The sequence below is a fragment of the Canis aureus genome, chromosome X (genome assembly GCF_053574225.1).
Source record: "Canis aureus isolate CA01 chromosome X, VMU_Caureus_v.1.0, whole genome shotgun sequence".
Taxonomy (NCBI): Eukaryota; Metazoa; Chordata; class Mammalia; order Carnivora; family Canidae; genus Canis; species Canis aureus.
This window is the reverse complement of record NC_135649.1, coordinates 22,009,163-22,030,570: the sequence shown is the minus strand read 5'-3', so window position 1 is coordinate 22,030,570 and position 21,408 is coordinate 22,009,163. Positions and strand designations below refer to the sequence as shown.

General features: G+C 39.5%; 1 protein-coding gene across 12 annotated transcripts in view; it reads right to left on the bottom strand.

The window, feature by feature from the left end:
* Positions 1-21,408, bottom strand: part of ENOX2 (ecto-NOX disulfide-thiol exchanger 2) — a 288,127-nt gene that overhangs the window by 53,614 nt on the left and 213,105 nt on the right. For all 12 annotated transcript variants that reach the window (XR_013374604.1, XM_077888078.1, XM_077888076.1 and 9 more), the window contains 2 exons: positions 17,631-17,765; positions 2,868-3,023 (listed from right to left, as the gene is read on the bottom strand). Coding sequence is in view for 11 of the 12 variants with exons in the window: in XM_077888078.1 (XP_077744204.1) it covers positions 2,868-3,023; positions 17,631-17,765 (291 nt within the window). In the remaining variant the exon portion in view is untranslated. The remainder of the gene's footprint in view (positions 1-2,867; positions 3,024-17,630; positions 17,766-21,408) is intronic.

Sequence of the window (21,408 nt, the reverse complement as noted above, 5' to 3'; positions counted from 1 at the left end):
AGGCTGGAGGGTGATACTGGGAAGCAGTTGAACTTGACTAAGGGGTGGGTAAGTGGCAAGTAGAAATGATGGATTGAAGACAGTCACATGAAGCATACCAGTGAAAGGCTTCTGAAGTCAGGAGTTGGACTTGGCATTTGTGGGCAATGGGAGCCCCAGGACTTTTGAGTTCTATATATGTAACAAGCACATGGATGAAGTGTCAGGTGGGAGATAGGGTAAGGAATTGATGGTAAAGATACTTTCTAATGAAGCAACAAGACAGAAGCAGATTTGATGGGTGCATAAAGAGACTGTGAGAGTCTTTAAATTACAGGACCTTATTGCTGAGAGGCCACTGAATGTAAGAGAATATACCAGAGGCAGAGGCAGAGGCAGAGGCAGAGGCAGACATAAGTACTGGGGTTTATAATCAAGGCCTTATCAGACAAGGCTGGTAGGCTCCGGAGAAGATAAAGGTTTCAGCATATCAAACCCCTCTTCCTATCACACCTTTATAGTCTGGGGGTGTTAACAAAAATGGTACTTACCATTCTTTCAGCACAGAAAGAAGGGAGCCTTCTCCATTAGTGTTTCCCCCACACAATCAACCTGAGCCCCCTTTTAACAAAATCCAAGTTCTAAACAGGAAATAGAACAGTGGCTTACTTTAAGCTGTGTCAGGAATGTTATTTATTTTTTTAAGAGTTTATTTATTTGTGAGAGACACAGAGGCAGAAACATAGGCAGAGGGAGATGCAGGCTCCTCACAGGGAGCCCGATGTGGGACTCAATCCCAGGACCATGGGATCATGCCCTGAGACAAAGGCAGGCACTCAATCCAGGGGTCCCAGGAGTGTTGGTTTTTAATTCAATTCCAAAGCCAGGTTCCTTCCCAGAAGCCACCACTTTACTGACACTAATTGCTCTGTCAGTATTCTTAACACAGAGATGAAGAACTAAAGGATTGAGCCATGAAGGTAAAATGTTCCCTCTCACTCTGTGGCTCTTCTAGCTCAGAACAGAGAAGGCATGTATAGGTGGGGAAGGATAAATGTATTTGAGAGGTGTCTGTTTCTTTCTTTTCCTAGAGACTACCAAAAATTAGAGCCTCTTAAAAAAGTTAGAGCCTTTTTAAGCTGTGCATATCTGTATTCCTTTAAACACTGCTCAACAGTGTGATCTATGTGTTATATACAAGGTATCTGTTATTCTTTGGAAATTCAGTGACTGAACAGCCTGTAAAGTCATCTCTTGTACTCAACCTAGACATTACAGGTTATGAGCCATCCTTTTACGCTGGACTTGATGGAGACAATGAAAGCCTAGTGTAGGCTGATTATGTGATAAATGGATGATTAAACCAGCAGGATGCTACCTTTACATAAGTAGGAGGTTTTAATACTGGAAATGCCTCAATTCATGGCTTTTAATGTGAAAAAAGGTAGTATCAGTGATGCACAGCTTTCTTGATTCCAAAAGCAACACACTGGAAGAAAGGGGAAAAAAGCCTGCTGTCCATTTGTAAGGTCAGTGGCAGTACTGGTAAGAGACAAGAGTACAGTGCCATTCATTCACCTACGCTCTAAACACAAACCCGGGAATGGCCACTTGAGCTGGGAGGTAAGGCCCACTATGCCATCTTACCTCTCCATTTCCTAATTCTCCTGTGATATACTAGCTCTTCTCCCAATTTGGTCTTCTGAGATGCTAGCCTCCTAGATTTCTTACTGGCCTGGAAGGAAGTACGCTGCTGACAATCAAGTTCAAAGACCCGGAGAAGGCATTAAGGACATTTTTCACTAGCAAAAGGGGCCAAGGTGATTTGCTCAACTAACTCTGACTGATTTTAAAATCCTCACAGTTTCGAGCAGATTCTAAGTAGAATCTGGGTCCCTGCTAGGGCCTGATTCTATGATAAATTGATTCCTGCCTAAGGTGGGAGATGAAATAGTCATCTGAAGTCACATGTCAGAAGTTATGTTTATTGTGATAAGGCAAGTCCATTTGATCTATGGCCTGAACCCTTGGATGTGTCCCTTGACAGCTTTAATCTCAGCATGGTAGTGGCAGCTTCCATAAGTAGGCCACCCAGCACCACCACTAGAATTGTGGAAAAAGCTTTAATGAGGCTTGGGTCATGTGCAGAAATAACTTCTGATCTGCTTAAAGTAAATAAAACCCCAAATAGATTCAGGAAAAAGAGTTTGAGTCACTTATTGCTGTTATATTTTAAGTGAAATATGGCCACCATATCTTTGCATATGTTAAGAGTCTAAGGAGAAACCCATTCATTACTGACAATGATCCCTAGATCATTTCCACATGAATTTCATTAACTGGATGGATGCAAGTGGTATGACTTAGTCTCAGTATTACTCTTTGCCCTCATTGAAGTTAAACCTCACCCCACTGTCTGTTGCAGCTCATCAGTTAAATAGCAGTAGTTTGAGTGATGTGTGAATAGCTGGTAGCAACGGAGGATTCTTAGCACCAAATATATATTCTCATGTGCCATAGGTAGGCTCAGACACACTCTATTACTGCCATCACAGCATGTAGGCCAGTTATGAAAAAGAGAGTCTGCAAATGACAGTGTTGAACAATTTGTATCAGGTTTCTCTTTTTGTATGAACACACTTGAATTCCTTACCAGATGGCATTAGAAACATATTTTATCATTTGTACTACAATTAGCACACAGAAATCTACTGTTCTGTGCATAAAATTCAGCTGTGCCTACTAATAGAAAATTTTCTGTCTTCTGTTTTCTAGGTGAAGCTTCTTACATACATCTATGAAGCCCTTGGGTATTCTTTTGAAAAAGAATAAAGTGTTCCTAGACACCAAAACATTGTGACTTGTGTGGAGAAAAAGCAGAATATTACTTGGATTTGGAGGGAAAAGCGTGCAGCTTTTACAGTGTATGATCTCTTTTACTACTGGCATATCTGGTGGAATTGGAGGAGGCACTATCCCCAAGCCAGGCATCATTGGAGTTATTGGTGGAATTCCAGTCATCATTCCAAGAGCAGGATCAAAGTCTAAAAAAAGGAGAGAAAAGAGAGAACAATAAACAACAGCAGGCAAGGTCAGGTAGAGGTAGAATATTACCTTATAAATTTCAAACCAAGGATCTTTCTAAGACAGAGGCAAAATATTTAAGAAAACATGGCATTGGCATCACCAGGTCTTAAACACTATATTCTACTTGTGCATTTTTCTTTTGCTATAGGGCTGTTTGTTTTTGCCTGATCAGTCTATTTATCTCTATATCTCATTTTGATATCCAAGGCCTTTCATACTATGACTGTACCTTGTCTGCTGATCTTGCCTTCCACTGGTTCCCAACACACACCCTCTGCTCCATTCAGACAAGGCTTCTTGCTAACCCTTGTAATACTTCTTGACTTTTTTGCAGTATTGCATGGTGTTAAGAACATATAATTTTGGGAATTAGATCTGGGTCCTCTTATTATTTGTTTCTATTATTTGTAGGATGAATCTTTTGAACCTCCATTTCCTCGTTTGCAAACCCCTACTTTATGGGGAGCTGTGACAAATAAAATGATGAATGCAAAGTACTTAGCATAATGTATAGCACAAAAAATACTCAATAAACAACTGTTCTCTGTGCTTTTGTTCATGTTGTTCTCCCTTCCTGGAACCATTTGAGCCTCCCCAAATTCTCCCCATACTTACAGGCCTGCCTTAGAGAACACTTTAAGGCCATTCTCTCTGAAGAACTTTTTCCAGATAATTCTGGTTCACTCTCAACTCTGTGTTGAAAATCTGTTCTACATTTGTTGCCACTGAATTTCATTTTATTTTGCATAATATTTTCATTTAGGGATGCTTCTAGGATATGTAGGGGCCCTCAAACAAATGTTTTTCTGTGGGGCTAATCTATATACACCATTCGATTCATACCAAATCAGCATCAACACTATTTCAGTGGCATAATCTCATGAGATATCATGAAAGAAATACCATACCATGCAGCTGGAGTGATTTACTTACCAGGCTACCTTTCTGGAACCAAGACTCTGGGAGGACTCCATAGGCAGGAGTTCTGAAGCTTCTTGTAGAATCTGGTTGACTCCACATGTGGAGTAGAGGATTGGAGAATGCCCCAAAGGGGAGAAAGGAGGACTGGGGACCACAGAGGTTTAGTTTGAGAATGGGACTCCTTGCTTAGACAGCACTGTAAGCCCTGGTCAGTTCCAGGCAATGAAGAGGAACTTTAAACATCTCAAGAAAGGTGCTTCTTAAGATTAGAACCTATAGGTTCTAGGACCTATTCTGGACTCAGGCCACCTACTCTGATCACACTACCTACCTGACTGGTCCTTAGCACCAGGCGGGGACTTAGAAAATATCAAGATAGGCATCTCAAAGCATGAGGTCCCCTGAGATGCAGACCTAGGGCAAAGGTCTCACTTGCCTGGGTCTAAGGGTGGTACTAATTTCATTTAAATTTTGTCTCTGTATCAAAATGCAAGTTCTTTGAGAGAAGGAAATGCATTCTACTTCCTTAGATAGCTCTCACTGCTATCTTCTGCTACAGAATGCACAATGGACTGCAAACAAAGAAAATATTGCATAAGGAGTTTTGATAATGTAGGGGCAGTTAAGTAGTAGTGTGGGTCTGACTCCTCAAAACCTTACTCTGCTCACCACAGAGGCTTGAGGGGGCAACACCTATAAGCGTGTCCTTAAGCTGGCTCTGAATCCCCTGGGTGGCTTCCAAGATATTGAAGGGGGGAATCTAAACAGCGGAGAGAATCTGTGGTCCCTCTAGAAGCAGAACTTCAGATACAATAGGCCCAATAGGGGTGAGTCTTTAGATCAGGCAGATATGCAGGCGGGTAGCACATGTGCATCCTCCATTGCAAAGTCAGCCTACAAGAGCGAGGGCATTCCCCATCTTCCCATATTCCTGTAATGCTGAAATATCCAGACCCCAGATATGTTTGGGAAGAAAAAAATTTCTTCCAAGAAATTAGAAGAAATTTTATTTTTCAGAAAACAAATTTACTTTTAGCCTTTCACATGTCAGTTCAGCCAACATGCCCTTGTTCACATGCATGTGTGTATGTGTCTGTGTGCACGCACACACACATGCTCCCTTCCTCCCTCTCTGTGGCTCTCATATCTTTACTTTCCTCCATATACTAGTTATATGACCTTAAGGAAGGTTTCTTTTTTTTTAATTTTTTTTATTTATTTATGATAGGCACACAGTGAGAGAGAGAGAGAGAGGCAGAGACACAGGCAGAGGGAGAAGCAGGCTCCATGCACCGGGAGCCCGACGTGGGATTCGATCCCGGGTCTCCAGGATCGCGCCCCGGGCCAAAGGCAGGTGCTAAACTGCTGCGCCACCCAGGGATCCCGGAAGGTTTCTTAATGTCTGGTATCATAACACTATTTCTTTTTTGATAGAAGTGTGGATAAATGATGACATTTGGCTCAAAGGATGAAAGAACAGAACAGATATGAAAACCTCTGGCATGATAGGTGGTAGTCTTGATAGGTAAGTTTCCCTCCTTCCATTCAAAACATGCATACACATATCAATAAGTTCACTTATTCAGGCATTCATTCCCACATTACACAAGCATTTGTGATAGCTTTTTATATGTCAGGCTCTATCAAGTGGGGGCAGGGGGTCTAGGTCTTCGTTTCCATCTTAGAGGACTTAGGCCCCTGATACCCTATGTTCCTGTGCTGTAGAATAAGAATGCTGTGTTTAAAAATGCCATTTTTGTCTTTGGATATTTTGATTCCTTGTGTATGTGGTTTTGGAGAAACTGTTAACATTATCTAACCCATTTACAAACTCTTAATTTTCAGTAGGAAAAGATCAGATTAGATTGTGTGCTAACTAAACAATTCCATCTATTTTTCTCCTTCAACAGAAATGTTTGTCTTTCTTTTATTGTTCTGTCTGCCTCCTCATTGTTATTCATATAGCTCTGTCACTCAGAACTCTACCTTACCACAGATTACAGAAACATTAGTTCATTAAACAAGTTCTGCCACTTCGACTGAGAAAGAAATGCCTGTCTCCATGTATTGTCTACTAATAAATGGAGACAAACAAAAAACAAATACACTGGATAAATATAACTCCTGACTGATGTACTCACCACTCTGTTTGGTATGATTACATTAATATTTTATGAAATTCATTTAAAAGCAAATATATTCATGACATATGGCTAAAGCGAAAGTAGATAAACTCCCTTTCTTCCTTGTGTTCAATATGCCAAGAGTTCCATAGGCTACACTGACCAGCAGAGCTTGCTAGAGGGCAGGTTGCACATGACATTTCAAAGGCTCCTAACACATTGATTATTTCTTTTGTTTATCTTCAACCATTAAGCACCAAAGTCGATGTGAATTTCTAATGCCAACCAAGAAAATAACCATTTGAAATTATCAGACTTATACAAGTATTGCAGAACCTGAAAAATCAAAGAAGTCCGACAATTTAAAACACATTTGGGAATATGAACACCAGAGAAATTATCTCTCTGAGGCCCCCAGCCTGGCTTGAGAAGTACACCAGCAAGTATGTAGTATTAACATTTATGTTAGGAAATCAAACTTCTGAAGGAGATTTGAAATCATTTTATAAAAGGATTATGGAAAGGGCCAAGGTATTCCTCCAAAGTCCTTCCCACAACAAAAACACCATTCTGTTTTGCTTTTATATCTCTTCTAGCACTTTTTCCTTACAGCCTTCTGACTCTTGGCATTGTCATGCCTGGAAGTATCATAAGAGGTTGGTTTGTATTCCCTCTTCTGATTCATGAACTTCTCCAAATCCCAACTTATTAGAGATGCTATGAATGCTGTGTTAGTTGGGCCAGCTTGCTCCTCTGAGTTGCAGCTCCACTACATGATTTCAAGTACTACTTCAATGTAGCCTTAAACATTCCTGCTCCCTAGCAATTTGTGCTCATTCAACCTAGAGTAGTTACCTAGGAGTAAATCATCCTCTATTTTCTTTATGCATTTGAGCCAGAGAGTTACACTGGAGGCACATACCATTTCTATGCTGCCACTCAGTTGTTCATATGTCCATCCATTTAATAGTTTGATGCCAGGCCCTGTGCCAGGTGTTAGGATTGAGGAAATGGGTAAGATAAACCCTCAGCTTCATAGTTTAGTTTGGAAACATCCATGCAGTTACAATGCTGTATCACCAATTATCAGCACTCAAATTGTTTACTGGGTGCTTACAATGTGCTAGGCACTGTGCTAAGAATTTTATATGATCACATTCCAGTAATCCTGTGAACTAGCTACTGTTATTATCCTTCATTTTATACAGAAATTTGGGCTGAGTATTTTGTTACTTGCCCAAGATTATACAGCCAGGAAGAAGCAGAACTAGGATCTAAATGTAGGCTTGTCTAACTATAATGCTCTTAACCACTATACTGACTCTCAGTGTAATATGACAATTGTTTTAAAGAATTAATTATAGTATAAAGTGAAACAGGTATGATTAAAAACATGGCAGATGAGCAACAAAGTACTTCCATACAGTTATTTTTTTCCCAGTGTGACAGATTAAAGGTGGATACAAATTCTTTGACACTCCTCTCATTAAGAGGTGAGGCCTATGTCTGCCATCCCCATTTGAATCTGGATGGGCTCCAGAATGCTTTGACATAAGGGATGCTGTGTCTGTTTTCAGGCTTAGGCCTTAGGAGAGATACCATTTCCACTTCTTGTTTCTAGGAACACATGCTATGGGATCTTCAAGACACCGTGTAACATTTTGGACTACCATGGCTGAGAGAGATGTGGAGAGGGCCTTACAGTAAACGGAAGGAGAGGGAGCCAGCTGAGCTCAGTATTTTTATCTGCTCCTTCCAAGGTGCCATGCATATGAATAAAGTTGTCTTGGAACCTCCAGACTAGCCTACCATACTGAGACATCCCAGTTGATACCATATGGCACAGAAGAATTGCCCATATGAGTCCTGCCCAAATTCTTCACCCAGAAACTCTTAAAATAGAATAATATGATTGCTTTTTAAGCTACTAAGCTATAAAATGGTTTGTCATGCAGCAATAGATATGCAGAATATGCAGCATGCCTAGGGAGTGGGGTGTGATTAGTTAATAGAGCTGGCTATTTTTTTTTAATTTTATTTTTTTTAATTTTTATTTATTTATGATAGTCACACAGAGAGAGAGAGAGAGGCAGAGACACAGGCAGAGGGAGAAGCAGGCTCCATGTACTGGGAGCCCGACGTGGGATTCGATCCCGGGTCTCCAGGATCGCGCCCTGGGCCAAAGGCAGGCGCTAAACCGCTGCGCCACCCAGGGATCCCGAGCTGGCTATTTTTAATGAATGCAAATAGAAAGTACAGTAAGCACCCAGAGTAGATTGACCATGACTTTTCTCAGATTATTTAAAAGGTGCTTTGGGACCCTGCAAGGCCCCAGAGCCACTGTCTTGAGCAACTGTTGACACTGTACTGTTGCTGTGTGGATGTGCCAGTTGAAACAATGCCAGGTAAGTGACATTCTACTTGATGGACTAAGACTACAGATATCTACAAAACACTAGAAATCTATATATACACAATGGAATATTACTCAGCCATTAGAAACAACAAATAGCCACCATTTGCTTCAACGTGGATGGAACTGGATGGTATTATGCTGAGTGAAGTAAGTCAATCGGAGAAGGACAAACATTATATGGTCTCATTCATTCAGGGAATATAAAAAAATAGTGAAAGGGAATAAAGGGGAAAGGAGATAAAATGAGTGGGAAATATCAGAGAGGATGACAGAACATGAGAGACACCTAACTCTGGGAAATGAATGAGGGGGAGGAAGGGGAGGTGGGGGGGGGGTTGGAGTGACTGGGTGACAGGCACTGAGGAGGTCACCTGACAGGATGAGCACTGGGTGATATGCCATATGTTGGCATATTGAACTCCAATAAAAATAATTAATAAAAGAAATTTTAAAAAATACTGTGAAATCAGAAAAAAAGAAAACACTAGAAATCTTAGAGGTTGCCCATTTTTGATGCCTGATAAAGACACCACACATGCCAATTTTATGGTTCAGCCCTTGATATTTTCTGGCAGGATGGTTCACAGTGTTGTTCTTCCTGTAAAATGCAAACTCCACTTTTGTGGCAGAGGAAAAGGGATGGTGTCCAAAATACTATCCATTAATTGAGTTTATATGAATTTCCAGCTAATGATTCAATTTTATACATACCATCTCATTTAATCTTCACAGTCCTAAGGAATGGGCAATATATATTCTCTATTTTACAGATGAGGAAATTGAAGCTCACAGAGTTAACACTGTAAGGCCATACAGTAGGTGGCTTTTACTAACAATACTCTTTACCATTAGTCTATATTGCTTCCCACAAAGTCCATGGATCCACAGGAAAACAAGATACTCCTTGTCAGATTAAGGTCTGTCTCTAACTACTTAACCTGCAGCAGGCCTTCAAATATTTCTGTCCAAAAGGCTACCATCTGTTTGCTTATCTCTACACCTAGAATTTCCTCTTGAGATGTTCGACATATGAATTGCCACACTATTAGGTAATTTAGACATCTCTATTTTATTTTTTAAAGATTTATTTATTTATTTATTCATGAGAAATACAGAGAGAGGTAGAGACACAGGCAGGGGGAGAAGCAGGCTCCTCACAGGGAGCCCGATGTGGGACTCAATCCCCCGACATGGGATCACACCGTGAGCCAAAGGCAGATGCTCGGCAGATGAGCCACCCAGGCATCCCTAGATGCCTCTATTTTAAATCCATTGTCTCAACTTTGACCCACAGAAGAAGCTGAAATTGTGGCAGTGTATGAGCTGGAGGTGAGCAAAGATAAGAGATGACACATTTATAGTTAGTCTTGCCTTTTTATTTTTTTTAATTTGTATTTATGATAGTCACAGAAAGAGAGAGAGAGAGAGAGAGAGGCAGAGAGAGAAGCAGGCTCCATGCACTGGGAGCCCGATGTGGGATTCGATCCCGGGTCTCCAGGGTCGCACCCTGGGCCAAAGGCAGGCGCCAAACCGCTGCGCCACCCAGGGATCCCTAGTCTTGCCTTTTTAGAACTGGATCTGATTCTGGCTGGCTGGAAGTCCATTCACACCCTCAGAAAGGCTCTGCCTGCACTTAATGACTTCTCCCTATCCATGTGCTCCCCAGCCCATAAAGGTATGTCCATGCTGTTAAGTGTTCCAGAGATCCTTTGAGCACCAGGAGGTAGTTTGCACTCACAGTAAAACCACTGTAATACAACCATAGATTAGTCTAAAATAAGTGCTCCAAATGGGATCTAAATCAATTAAGGCATTTCACAGAGAATTATGATTCTAATTGAGGTATACATTTCTGGGACATTCTTGCTATTTATTTAGAGTTCCCACAAAATTCATTGGAAAATTAATAATTATACCTTGGTATTGAGAAATTTTAACCCACTACAGTGGTTAAAATTTTAACCCACTACAGTGACTGCCTCTTCTTTATGCACATCCTCAAGAAGACCTTTCAAGCAGTCAACCTGAAGAGAGAACAAATATTTCTAGGGACAGCCGGGCTGTACTGTGAGATGATGCTACAGTTATCACTAGCCCTCTTAGAGCACAAGTTTCCAAATTTTTGCATGATGACTCTCAAATTCTACTAATATCTGCCTACTTCTCCAGAAGATCATTTAAACTCTTGCTTCAGGCCAACTGGAAAGTTGAAGCAGGGCCTCGTTCATGTACAATGGCAAATAAGGTAGCAAACTAGGCTTGGGTGGGTTATATGGCATAATTTTGGTTCACAAAGACACCTCAGTAAATCTCAGCTTTGATTTCAAATTTCTAACAAAACTTAATTTCTTTAGTATAAATTTTTGCAAATATTTACCTTTCTAGCCCATCTTCCACCTATTCCTTTCTATTTATTTATACTGTGTTCTTGCCTTGTTAGAACATTTGACAGATTCAGGGTCATGATTGTGGCTCTCATCATAGGATGCTATGAACACCTTTGGAGGGGCATTAGTGAGGACATTTCATGCTACATCTATGGTTCCCATATTTCTAGATTTGAGAGGAATAAAATAGAATTACATACATACATACATTTAATTATTCCCCCTTCTAACTTGCCAAGAAAGGATGTGGGGAAAAATAACAGAAACTAGCCAGCATAGTTCATAAAAGACAGAACATTTTAAAACCAAAATGTAGAAAGTCTATAATCTCAGAATAAAAAAGTCTTTTCAACTGAGCAAATTTAGCTTTATGTAAAAATCACCATATTTTTAGTTTTTATATTTTGCACAAACTAAGGAAAGTAATATTGACTAGTCCTGGGCTACACACCCATGCTTGGGCATCAGAAATCACTCAACTACCTCAGTAAGTGTCTATTCCTATATTTGAAGCTCCCTATGAGAAAATTTTTTCAGAACAAAAATGTCAAACACACACACAAAATTGTGAAGGGCCATGAAAAGTTTGACTTCTCTGAGGTTTGGTATATTTTCTCTTCATGGAAAATGCACATTATGTAACCGATCAGGTTTCCCTTTCTGTTTTAGCTACCTGGTCACAGGTATAGCTCAACTTTAGAAATTGGGTAGGATCCAATGACCCATACATCTGAATTCTAATTTACCTCCTCACTTTGTCTTCACTTTTGATCTTCACTTATATTTTCCTAGATGCTGGTTTATCTTACTTCTGACTTTTCTCTTTTACTGTAAGCTTACTTATAAGCTGCCTACGGAATGGGGTGATGTAATTTCACTCAATATTTAACCACTGTGCCCATACCATATACTCTTGCATGCTTTCTAATCATTGATGCATCGTTTCCTCTTCCTGGACCATTCTTAGCCTTTTTTCCCCATCTGCCATATTCTTACATATCTCTGGACACTGAGCTCAAATATTACCACTTCTGTGAACCTTTCCAGACCACAACCACCTACCTAGCACTCCCCCTCATCCCACTCTGGCAAAAACAGTACTTTTCTGCATGTTTCTAAGACATTTGCTACATTGTAGTGTTATGATATTAACTTTGCTGTCTCTGCTACTGGACTTTGAGTTTAAAGGCAAGGACGGAGCTATGCCCGTTTTGGATCCCCCAGATCCTAGATCAATACATTTTTAAAGAATGGGTGGGTGAATAAAAGCACAAATGAACAAAATGGATAGGAAGCCTATGAGCTATTATCATTCAAGAGGCATCTCATATATGAGATGAATTAGGGAGAAAATATGGGGGTTCTAAAGTACTGAAGCAAGTATTAGGGCAGGAATCTTGTCTTTTTTTGTTCATTGCTTTATTCCCAGGGCTTCTCATAGTACTTTGCATATAGCAGGCATCATCACAGGTGCCTCTCCACCTTCCATGACTTCCTCCAGCCTGATTTGAATCCTATCTCCTCTCCAAGGTGGTTCCTGGCCTCCCTGGGCATGATGAACCACTTCCTCCTAGTTTTGCATGGCTCTTTGGCCCTTGATGATGACATTTGCCGAGACTCGGTCTGAATTAGCTTTCCTTGGGTATGTGGCCCTCTGTCGCCGCCCCAGGGCAGCCTAGACGGCAAGGGCCATGCTTGGCTTAAGCCGTTTCCAGCCTGGGCTGTTCGTCCGTGAATGTTTGCTGAAATAAATTGACCAGGCGCTGGCCCCCGTAAAAACAAGCTTGTTTTATGGAGGCACTAATTCTATTTGGTATAGTGTTTGACATATCATTGGCTTTCAGTGAAGTGTTCTCCATGCTGATGAACACTGCTCTCCTTTCTCAGGATTTCAACTTCATCTGTCACTGAAGGCATGTTCTTTTCATGGAAGATATTAAAAATAATAGAACCAGAAATCTGGCTTTCCTTGAGGAGCTTGTAGAGCAGTGACCTGTCATGTGTCACACATCTTCATTCTTTCTGTTTCCATCAGAGTTGGCCTTCTGGGCCAGTGAGAATTGCCTTCTTCTTCTTTTTAAGATTTTAATTATTTATCTCAGAGAGAGACAGAGAGCACGCAAGTGTGCAAGTTGGGGGGGAAGGGGCAGAAGGAAAGTGATAAGCAGACTCCCTGCTGAGCACAGAGCCCAAAGTGGGGCTCGATCCCAGGACTCCAAAATCATGGCCTGAGCCAAAGGCAGACACTTAACTGATTGAGCCACCAAGGTGCCTTGAGAACTGCCTTCTTAAAAATGACAATGCCCATAGATGAGCAGTGTCTTGCTCCGGGAATAAAGTCCATAAGTCCATACTTTCCAACATCTATTATGGAGGTGATATAATCAATAAAGTGGAGACACCATAACGAGAACTCTTCTCCTTTGGGACTTCCCAGGCTCCACATTTGGATGCTAAGGATATTTTAATGAGGGAAAATGAAGGAGCGCACAGTATTCAATGAATACTCCTTAATCAGTCCATTATTGGATTCTTCTGGGATGATGGGAAGAATGATGCTCCTTAAACTGGAGGTCTGACTGTTTTTGGTCCCTTTCTTCATGTGAAAACTAACATCAGTCTTATTTGACTAGCTTGGAAAAGCAAATACTCTTGCAGGAAAGACAGCTGCTGGGTAGAGGGGAAGCTCCTAATCTGCCATCATTGTGGATTAACTTGATTGAATAGCAGCTGTACAAAACACCATGTTAGATGAAAGGGAGCTCCAAACCAAACCCCAGAGATGGCCTGTCTCTGCTTCCCACGTAATGAACATAATAAGTCAGACACTGCCCTAATGACATGTGTCCAAGAGACTCAGCTTCCATGATTATGGATTTGAGCTCTCTAGGGCAAGTCAAGGAAGCTTATGTATCATTTGTTTTTCATCAATGCCAAAAGCCTTTTCTATTGTCACTGGCTAGATGAGATAGCACAAAAAAAGATCTGTTGTGTCAGAAGGAAACTTAATGGGCAGAAAAGTAGTTGAATTCCTGAACCATCAGTGGGTGACCTCAGGGAACAGTTCCATGTGGATCATTGGCTGCCATTTCAATTTTAAGGAATCTTGAGGAGTGGAGAAAGGAATGAGGGATGTGTTAGCCCATTCAGTTAAAACATTACATAATAAAGATAATAGGCACCCTTTCACAAAGCCTGGGTAAGAAGGGTAGGCAGCATTGGAGTTTGGTGCTAACTTTCCATTTCTGTGGACACCCTTTCAGATTTATAAGGAGCAGTCATCAGTGTCATTGTCCAGCACCTCTCCTGGGGAAGATTTCATTTCTGAATTTGTTACCCTTCACAGTTGCTAAGAATACAGATGAGCCATAATTTAATTTTTTTTTTTGTGAGCCATATATCAGATGCGAACTTGAGACAATAATAATAATAGCTAAATTCACCAAGAGATCACTCACTGTGATCACCAGGTATCATTCTAGGACTTTAATGTACTAACTCATTAATCTTCACAACAACCCTACGACATAGGTGCCATTATTATCTTTGTTTTACAGGTGAAGAAACTAAAGCCTAGAGAGGTTAAGTAACTTGCCAATGTTTACACAGCCTCTTAATGGTAGGACATGGATTTATTTGAACTAGGCAGTTTGGATCCAGAACCCATGTTCTAATCTCAATGGTTAAATTGTCTTCCTAAAATAATACAGAGAGAAAAATCAATTCACCCAAAACTCAAGTGCTTTTACAGATAGCGTCACAAAGTATGTCTCAGCCCAATACTATTGTCCCGTGTACTTTTAAGAAAAGAAAGGCACTAAAAAAATTAATATCAGTATTTCTGGGGTGCCTGGGTGGCTCAGTTGGTTCAGCATTTGACTCTTGATTTTGGCTCAGGTCATGATCTCAGGATCCTGAGACTGAGCCTGGCATGGGGCTCTGAGCCCGGCAGAGAGTCTGCTTCTTTCCCTCTCTTTCTGCCCCCCACCTCACGCACACACACACTCACTCATGTGCTCTCTCTCAAATAAATAAATAAATCTTTTAAAAAATCTGCATTTCTAATATCTGATTTCCAAAAAGTCAAATAACTTTCCCTAGAGCATAGCTAAAAGATCACTGAATCACAAAGTTGTTGGAGGCCCTGAGAATCTATTTCTTCATAGTGCTTAAGAAAATAAGGTGTAGGTAGAGGGTTAGAAGTAGAAATTAAAATCACTCTTGACATTTCAAATGTCTGGTTGGAAGTGGATGTAAGGAACACTCATTAGAGCTGATGGTGGCAGCTTAGCAGCCATTTGAAGGAAGTATGTTAGTATTTCCTTTATCTTAAAGAGCATATAGTACTACTAATAGTAATAATAATGATGATGGTTAACCTTTATTGAGTACTTATTATATGCAAAACATTAGGTTAAGCATATTATTTAATCTTTATAGCAATCCTATGAAGTAGATACTATTGTTATCCCCGCTTTACAGATGAGGGAAGTGAGGTACAGACAAGTCAAGCATCTAGTGCGAGGCCACATAGCTAGCAAGTGGCAGAGCAAAGAGCCATACCCAAGCAGTCTGTCTTTAAGGCCTATGTTGTTAAATACTAAACAAGATACTCTTTCTGTAGGAATAGCCCTCCAAGTTACTGTTAAGAAAACCTACTCAGTTTTTTAGGTCTGTTATTGACCCCAGCATAAGCTTTGGGTCTATAATGATGGCTTGGATGATTTTTTTACTGTCAATGCTAAGCCTTTCTTCCTCCACATTATAGATGGGTGGCTAAGCATCAAAGATTACTGTGTGAGCCTAGGTTTGGGTTTACATGTGGTAATTTGCAAATCTGATATAACTAACATAGAGTCCCCTTGGCATAGAGCAGATCTTGCCTCAACATTTTTCCCCAGACATATACCCATACAGTTTGGATTTCCATAAACTTGTAATATGGAAGGCAAATCAGATTGTCTAGACTACAAGAGATTGTGACTCAGGACCACTCCATATGGAGCTATAAAATAATATATAGTGTTTTAGCTTAAATTCTATTACAGTGAAATAATGCGGAAGAACTGAATTTAAAAGACCCATTATACTCTTTAAAAATATCTGTAAGAAATATATTAATAATGATTTTAAAGTATTTTGATAGCCAACATGTTTGAGCACTATGTACCAGGCATTGTGCTAAGCACAATTTAATTGCCACAAAACCCTTAAGAGTTAAGTATTATTAGTCTGATTTTTATGAATGCAGAAATTGAGTCTCCTAGAGGATTTTTAACTACTCAAGATAAAGTAGTGAAAAAACAGCCTTGGAAGTCAAGGATATTGACTCCAAAGTCTGAGCGCTTAACCATTATGCAATACTGGGTCCTGTCATAGCATCTGCTGATTCCAGATTGGCTCCCACTAGTCATTTAAAACCTAAGGAGAACTATGGTCCAATCATTTGGCTGTCAAAGGATCCCTGGTTGCTCACTTTAATCATGGTTGGTCTAATGGAGTATGATACAATCTAGTCAACTATAGTCCAGGGCATGGATTATAGTTTGGTGGGACAGTTCTTTGCCTCTGCCATATACAGAACCCAAGCTCCTTTGCTCTCCACCCATTTCTCATTCCATATTTTTTCTTTATATTTGGCTGCTTTTATGCTTATTTCCAGCTTTCTATGTAATCATATTTCTTAATTTATTATTAAGATTAAGTATAATTGCCTACCCTACACTGCCCCCCCCAATTATACCTCAGATTTAAAATCTGAACTGGAATTGTGAAATTGTTTTAGGGGGAGTAGGGGTCACTTACTATATAAACAAATGGCACAATAAAGTGGCATCACTCTAGATCTGTTTCTCAACTTTATTGTGTTTGTGAATAACCTGGGGATCGTGTTAAAATGCAGCTTCTGATTCAGTAGTTCTGGGCTGGTATCTAATATTCTGGGCTTCTTAACAGTTCCCAGGTTATCCAGATTATACTTTGAGTAGCAAGGTACTTCATTGGCCTAGTCCTATCATTCTTTGAAGTAGGACCACAATTACATGAACCTGGGGAGATTAATGTTTAGGCTATTTTAAAAGCACCCAAGGCTTCTTAAGATGGCAATTCCCTAATGTCTTCACAAATCCATTTTAACAGTTAATAGTTCTGACAGTACAGAAGACTTTTTTTGTGTTTAAAACCAAACACATCAGATGCTGTGGCATTTTTCTTCCGATTTTATTGTTAGTGGAGATGGAGTTAGTACATCATGCCCATTCTCTTACTGGTTACTTTGTTGAAAAAAATATGAACAGTTATTCAATGTGAACAACTTTGGGATGGTCCCCACCATCTCCTTTTCCCCCACTTGAGGAATCTATGATTTTTGAGTCTATTCTCATTTCCTCTCCATGTTTGTATTCTTTGAATCTATAAAATTAGATGAACCTTGTAATTCATTGCTAAATTCTGTTGTCTTTTATTTTAATGAGCTATTTAAATATTCAATGACCATATCCTGCATCAGCTATATCCCTAGCTTACCCATAGTGTGATAGGGAATATACTAGTAACTACTGGCCACTCAGCCTATAAAGCTCATATTACAAAAATGCACCAGATTCTAGGCAGAATCTGGTAAATGTCAACTTCAAAATAAGTTGTGTCATACTGTTACATTTATTGCCACGTGGCCAATAAAAAGAAACACTTGTGACATGATTGAAAATAGCATACCAGGTAAAATTGGTTGTCCAGCGATTCCCAGTGGTGTCATTCCAAGATTATTCATTGCTGTGGCCCATGCAGTTGGATCAGACATAGGTAGCGTCATTGCAGTGGAATCCACATTCAGAGTTCTACTATTATCAGCTAAAGAGAAATGATAAGCAAAATAATTTGTTATATAAAGGTTTCAGTATGTTATTTACTTAACATAAACTGGCAAACCCTTTACAGAAATGGACTGATGGACAAATGTTAGATAGGGCCTTGATTCCAGTCTTCACAAGGGTTAAAACAATAGAGCTTGAATTGGCAGGAAGTCATAGAATTTGAAAGCAGTTCACCAGCTGGCATTTTAATGTGTTTCTTTCTCTCTCTTGCTCCCTCTGTTCCTTCCTTCACTCTTGTTTCTTTTTTTAAATAAAGACTTTATTTTTTTAGAGCAGTTTTAGGTTCACAGCAAAATTAAGGAGAAGGTACAGATATTTCACATGTACCCCCAGCCCCCACACATGCACAGCCCCCCACCCCATTATCAACATCCCCTACCAGAGCGGCACATTTGTTACAACTGATGGATCTACACTGATGCATCATAATCACTCAAAAGCCAGAGTTTACATTAGGGTTAACTCTTGGTCTTGTACATTATAAGGGTCTGGACAAATATATAATAACATGTATACATCATTGTGGTATCATACGCAATATTTTCACTGTCCTAAAAATCCTCTGTGCTTGTTTATTCATCTTTCCCTCCTCCCTAACCCCTGGCAATTACTGATCATATTCCATCTCCACAATTTCACTTCTATGACATCATATAGATGGAATCATACAACATGCAGCCTTTTCAGATTGGCTTCTCTCATTTAGTAGTAGTCATTTAATGTTCCTCTGTATCTTCTCTTGGCTTGATAGCTCATTTCCTTTTAGTCCTGAATAACATTCCATCATATGGACATACCACACTTTATTTATCCATTCACCTACCAAAGGGCATTGTAGTTGTTTTAAAGTTCTGACAATTATGAATAAAACTACTATAAACATCCATGTGCACATTTTTGTGTGAACACAAGTTTCAACTCCTCTGGGTAAATAACAAGCAGCATAATCAGAGGATTGTATAGTAAGAGCATGTTTAGTTTTGTAAGAAATTGCCAACCTGTCTTCTAAAGTGGCTGTCCCAATGTCCATAATAGCCAAACTGTGGAAGGAGCCTCGGTGTTCATCAAAAGATGAATGGATAAAGAAGATGTGGTATATGTATACAATGGAATATTACTTAGCCATTATAAAAACAAATACCGACGACTTGCTTCGACATGGATGGAACTGGAGGGTATTATGCTGAGTGAAATAAGTCAATCGGAAAAGGACAAACATTATATGGTCTCATTCATTTGGGGAATATAAAAATTAGTGAAAGGGAATAAAGGGAAAGGAGAGAAAATGAGTGAAAATATAAGTGAGGGTGACAAAACATGAGAGACACCTAACTCTGGGAAATGAACAACGGGTAGTGGAAAGGGAGGTGGGCGGGGGGTTGGGGTGACTGGGTGACGGGCACTGAGGGGGGCACTTGGTGGGATAAGCACTGGGTTTTATGCTAAATGTTGGCAAATTGAACTCCAATAAAAAAATTAAAAAAAAATAAGTGGCTGTCCCATTTTGCATTCCCACCAGCAATAAATGAGAGTTCCTGTTGTTCCATGTCATCACCAGTATTTAGCGTTGACACTGTTCTGGATTCTGGCCATTCTAATAAATGTCTAGTGGTATTTGTTGTTTTAATTTACATTTTCCCAATGATATATAACATGGAGCATCTTTCCATACATTTATTTGCCATCTGTATATCTTAGTGAGGTGGCTATTAAAGTTTTTGACCTGTTTTTAAATTGAGCTGTTTGTTCTCTTATTGTGCTTTAAGAGTTCCTTGTATATTTTAGATAATAGTCGTTTATCAGATGTGTCTTTTGCAAATATATTCTCCCAGTCTGTGGCTTGTATTCTCATTCTCTTTATATGTCCTTTGCAAAAAATTTTGTTTTTTATTTTATTTTAATTTTAATTAAAAAAACTCCAGGTTATCAATAATTTCCTTCATGGATCAGGTCTTTACTGTTGTATTTAAAAAGTCATTGCCATATACAAGGTTCTTTAGGTTTTCTCTTATTGTTATCTTCTAGGAGTTTTATAGTTTTGCATTTCACATTTTGGTCTATGATCCATTTTGAGTTAATTTTTGTGATGGGTATAAAATCTGAGTCTAGATTTTGTTTTTGCACATACATTTCCAGTTGTTCTGGCACATTTGTTGAAGAGATTATCTTTGCTCCACCATATTGCATTTATTCCTTTGCCAAAGATCAGTTGATTCTATTTGTGGGGTCTATTTCTGGGTTCTCTATTCTATTCCATTAATCTATTTGTCTGTTATTTCACCAATACCATACTGGCTTGATCAGTGTAGTTTTTTAGTAAATATTGAAGTTGGGTAGCATCAGCCTTCCAGCTTCATTCTTCTTTAATATTGTGTTGGGTATTCTGGGTCTTTTGCCTCTCCATATAAACTTTAGAATCTGTTTGTTGATATCCACAGAATAACTTGCTTGGATTTGGATGGGGATTGTATTAAATTAAGTTGAGAAGAATTGACATTTTGGTAATAGTGAATCTTCCTATCCATGGACATGAACTATCTCTCCATTTATTTATTTCTTTGATTTCATTCATCGGAGTTTTATAGTTTTTTGAGTACTCTCCTCCAACTATATATACCATAGGAGCTTGGGATGATTAAGAGGTTTTCCCATTTTTTTCATAGTCTAGTTGTGTATGATTACTTCAGCAGTTTCCATCCAAATTACTCATGCGTGCAAACCAAGAAAAAATCACTCAAGGGTTTCCACAGTAGCAATAAAAAAATGAAAAGTTGTATTTTTGATATAATTTCATATCTCTGAGGCAGTAATATTGAATAGAGATGGACATACAATCAACTGATATCAAATTAGCCAATTGAGTATTTTGGGAATTAGGGGGACAACAGAGAATAAGCAGATAGGATATGCAAGTCCCTGGCTTTAAAGGTTATATATACAATTTAATTTAAGAGACCAATGATGGTCATAATGATTATTACTGGTATCTCTACTCTCACTACCTCCATCCAATACTACCACTAAGTATTGAACACTCACCATATGCTATGTAAAGCACTTGGCATGCATTATTCTCATTTAACTTTCAAAATAACCTTACGAAAGGGACTATTTATATCTCTATTTAAGAGATGAGGGATCCCTGGGTGGCGCAGCGGTTTGGCGCCTGCCTTTGGCCCAGGGCGCGATCCTGGAGACCCGGGATCGAATCCCACATCGGGCTCCCGGTGCATGGAGCCTGCTTCTCCCTCTGCCTGTGTCTCTGCCTCTCTCTCTCTCTCTCTCTCTGTGACTATCATAAATAAATTTAAAAAAATTAGAAAAAAAAAGAGATGAGAGGCTTTTATTTATTTTTAAAGATTTGTTTATTTTAGAGAGATAGATTGGGGGAGGAGCAGAGGGAGAGAATCTTCGAGCAGACTCTCCACTGAGTGGGAAGCCTGACTTAAGGCTGGATCCCACAACCCATGAGTATCACTACCTGAACCCAAACCAAGAATTGGATGCTTGACCCACTGGGCCACCCAGATGCCACTAATAGATGAGAGGCTTTTAAAGGTCATATATATATTATCTGAGTTCACCGAGGTTATATACTTTTAGCTAGTATGCTTTACGAT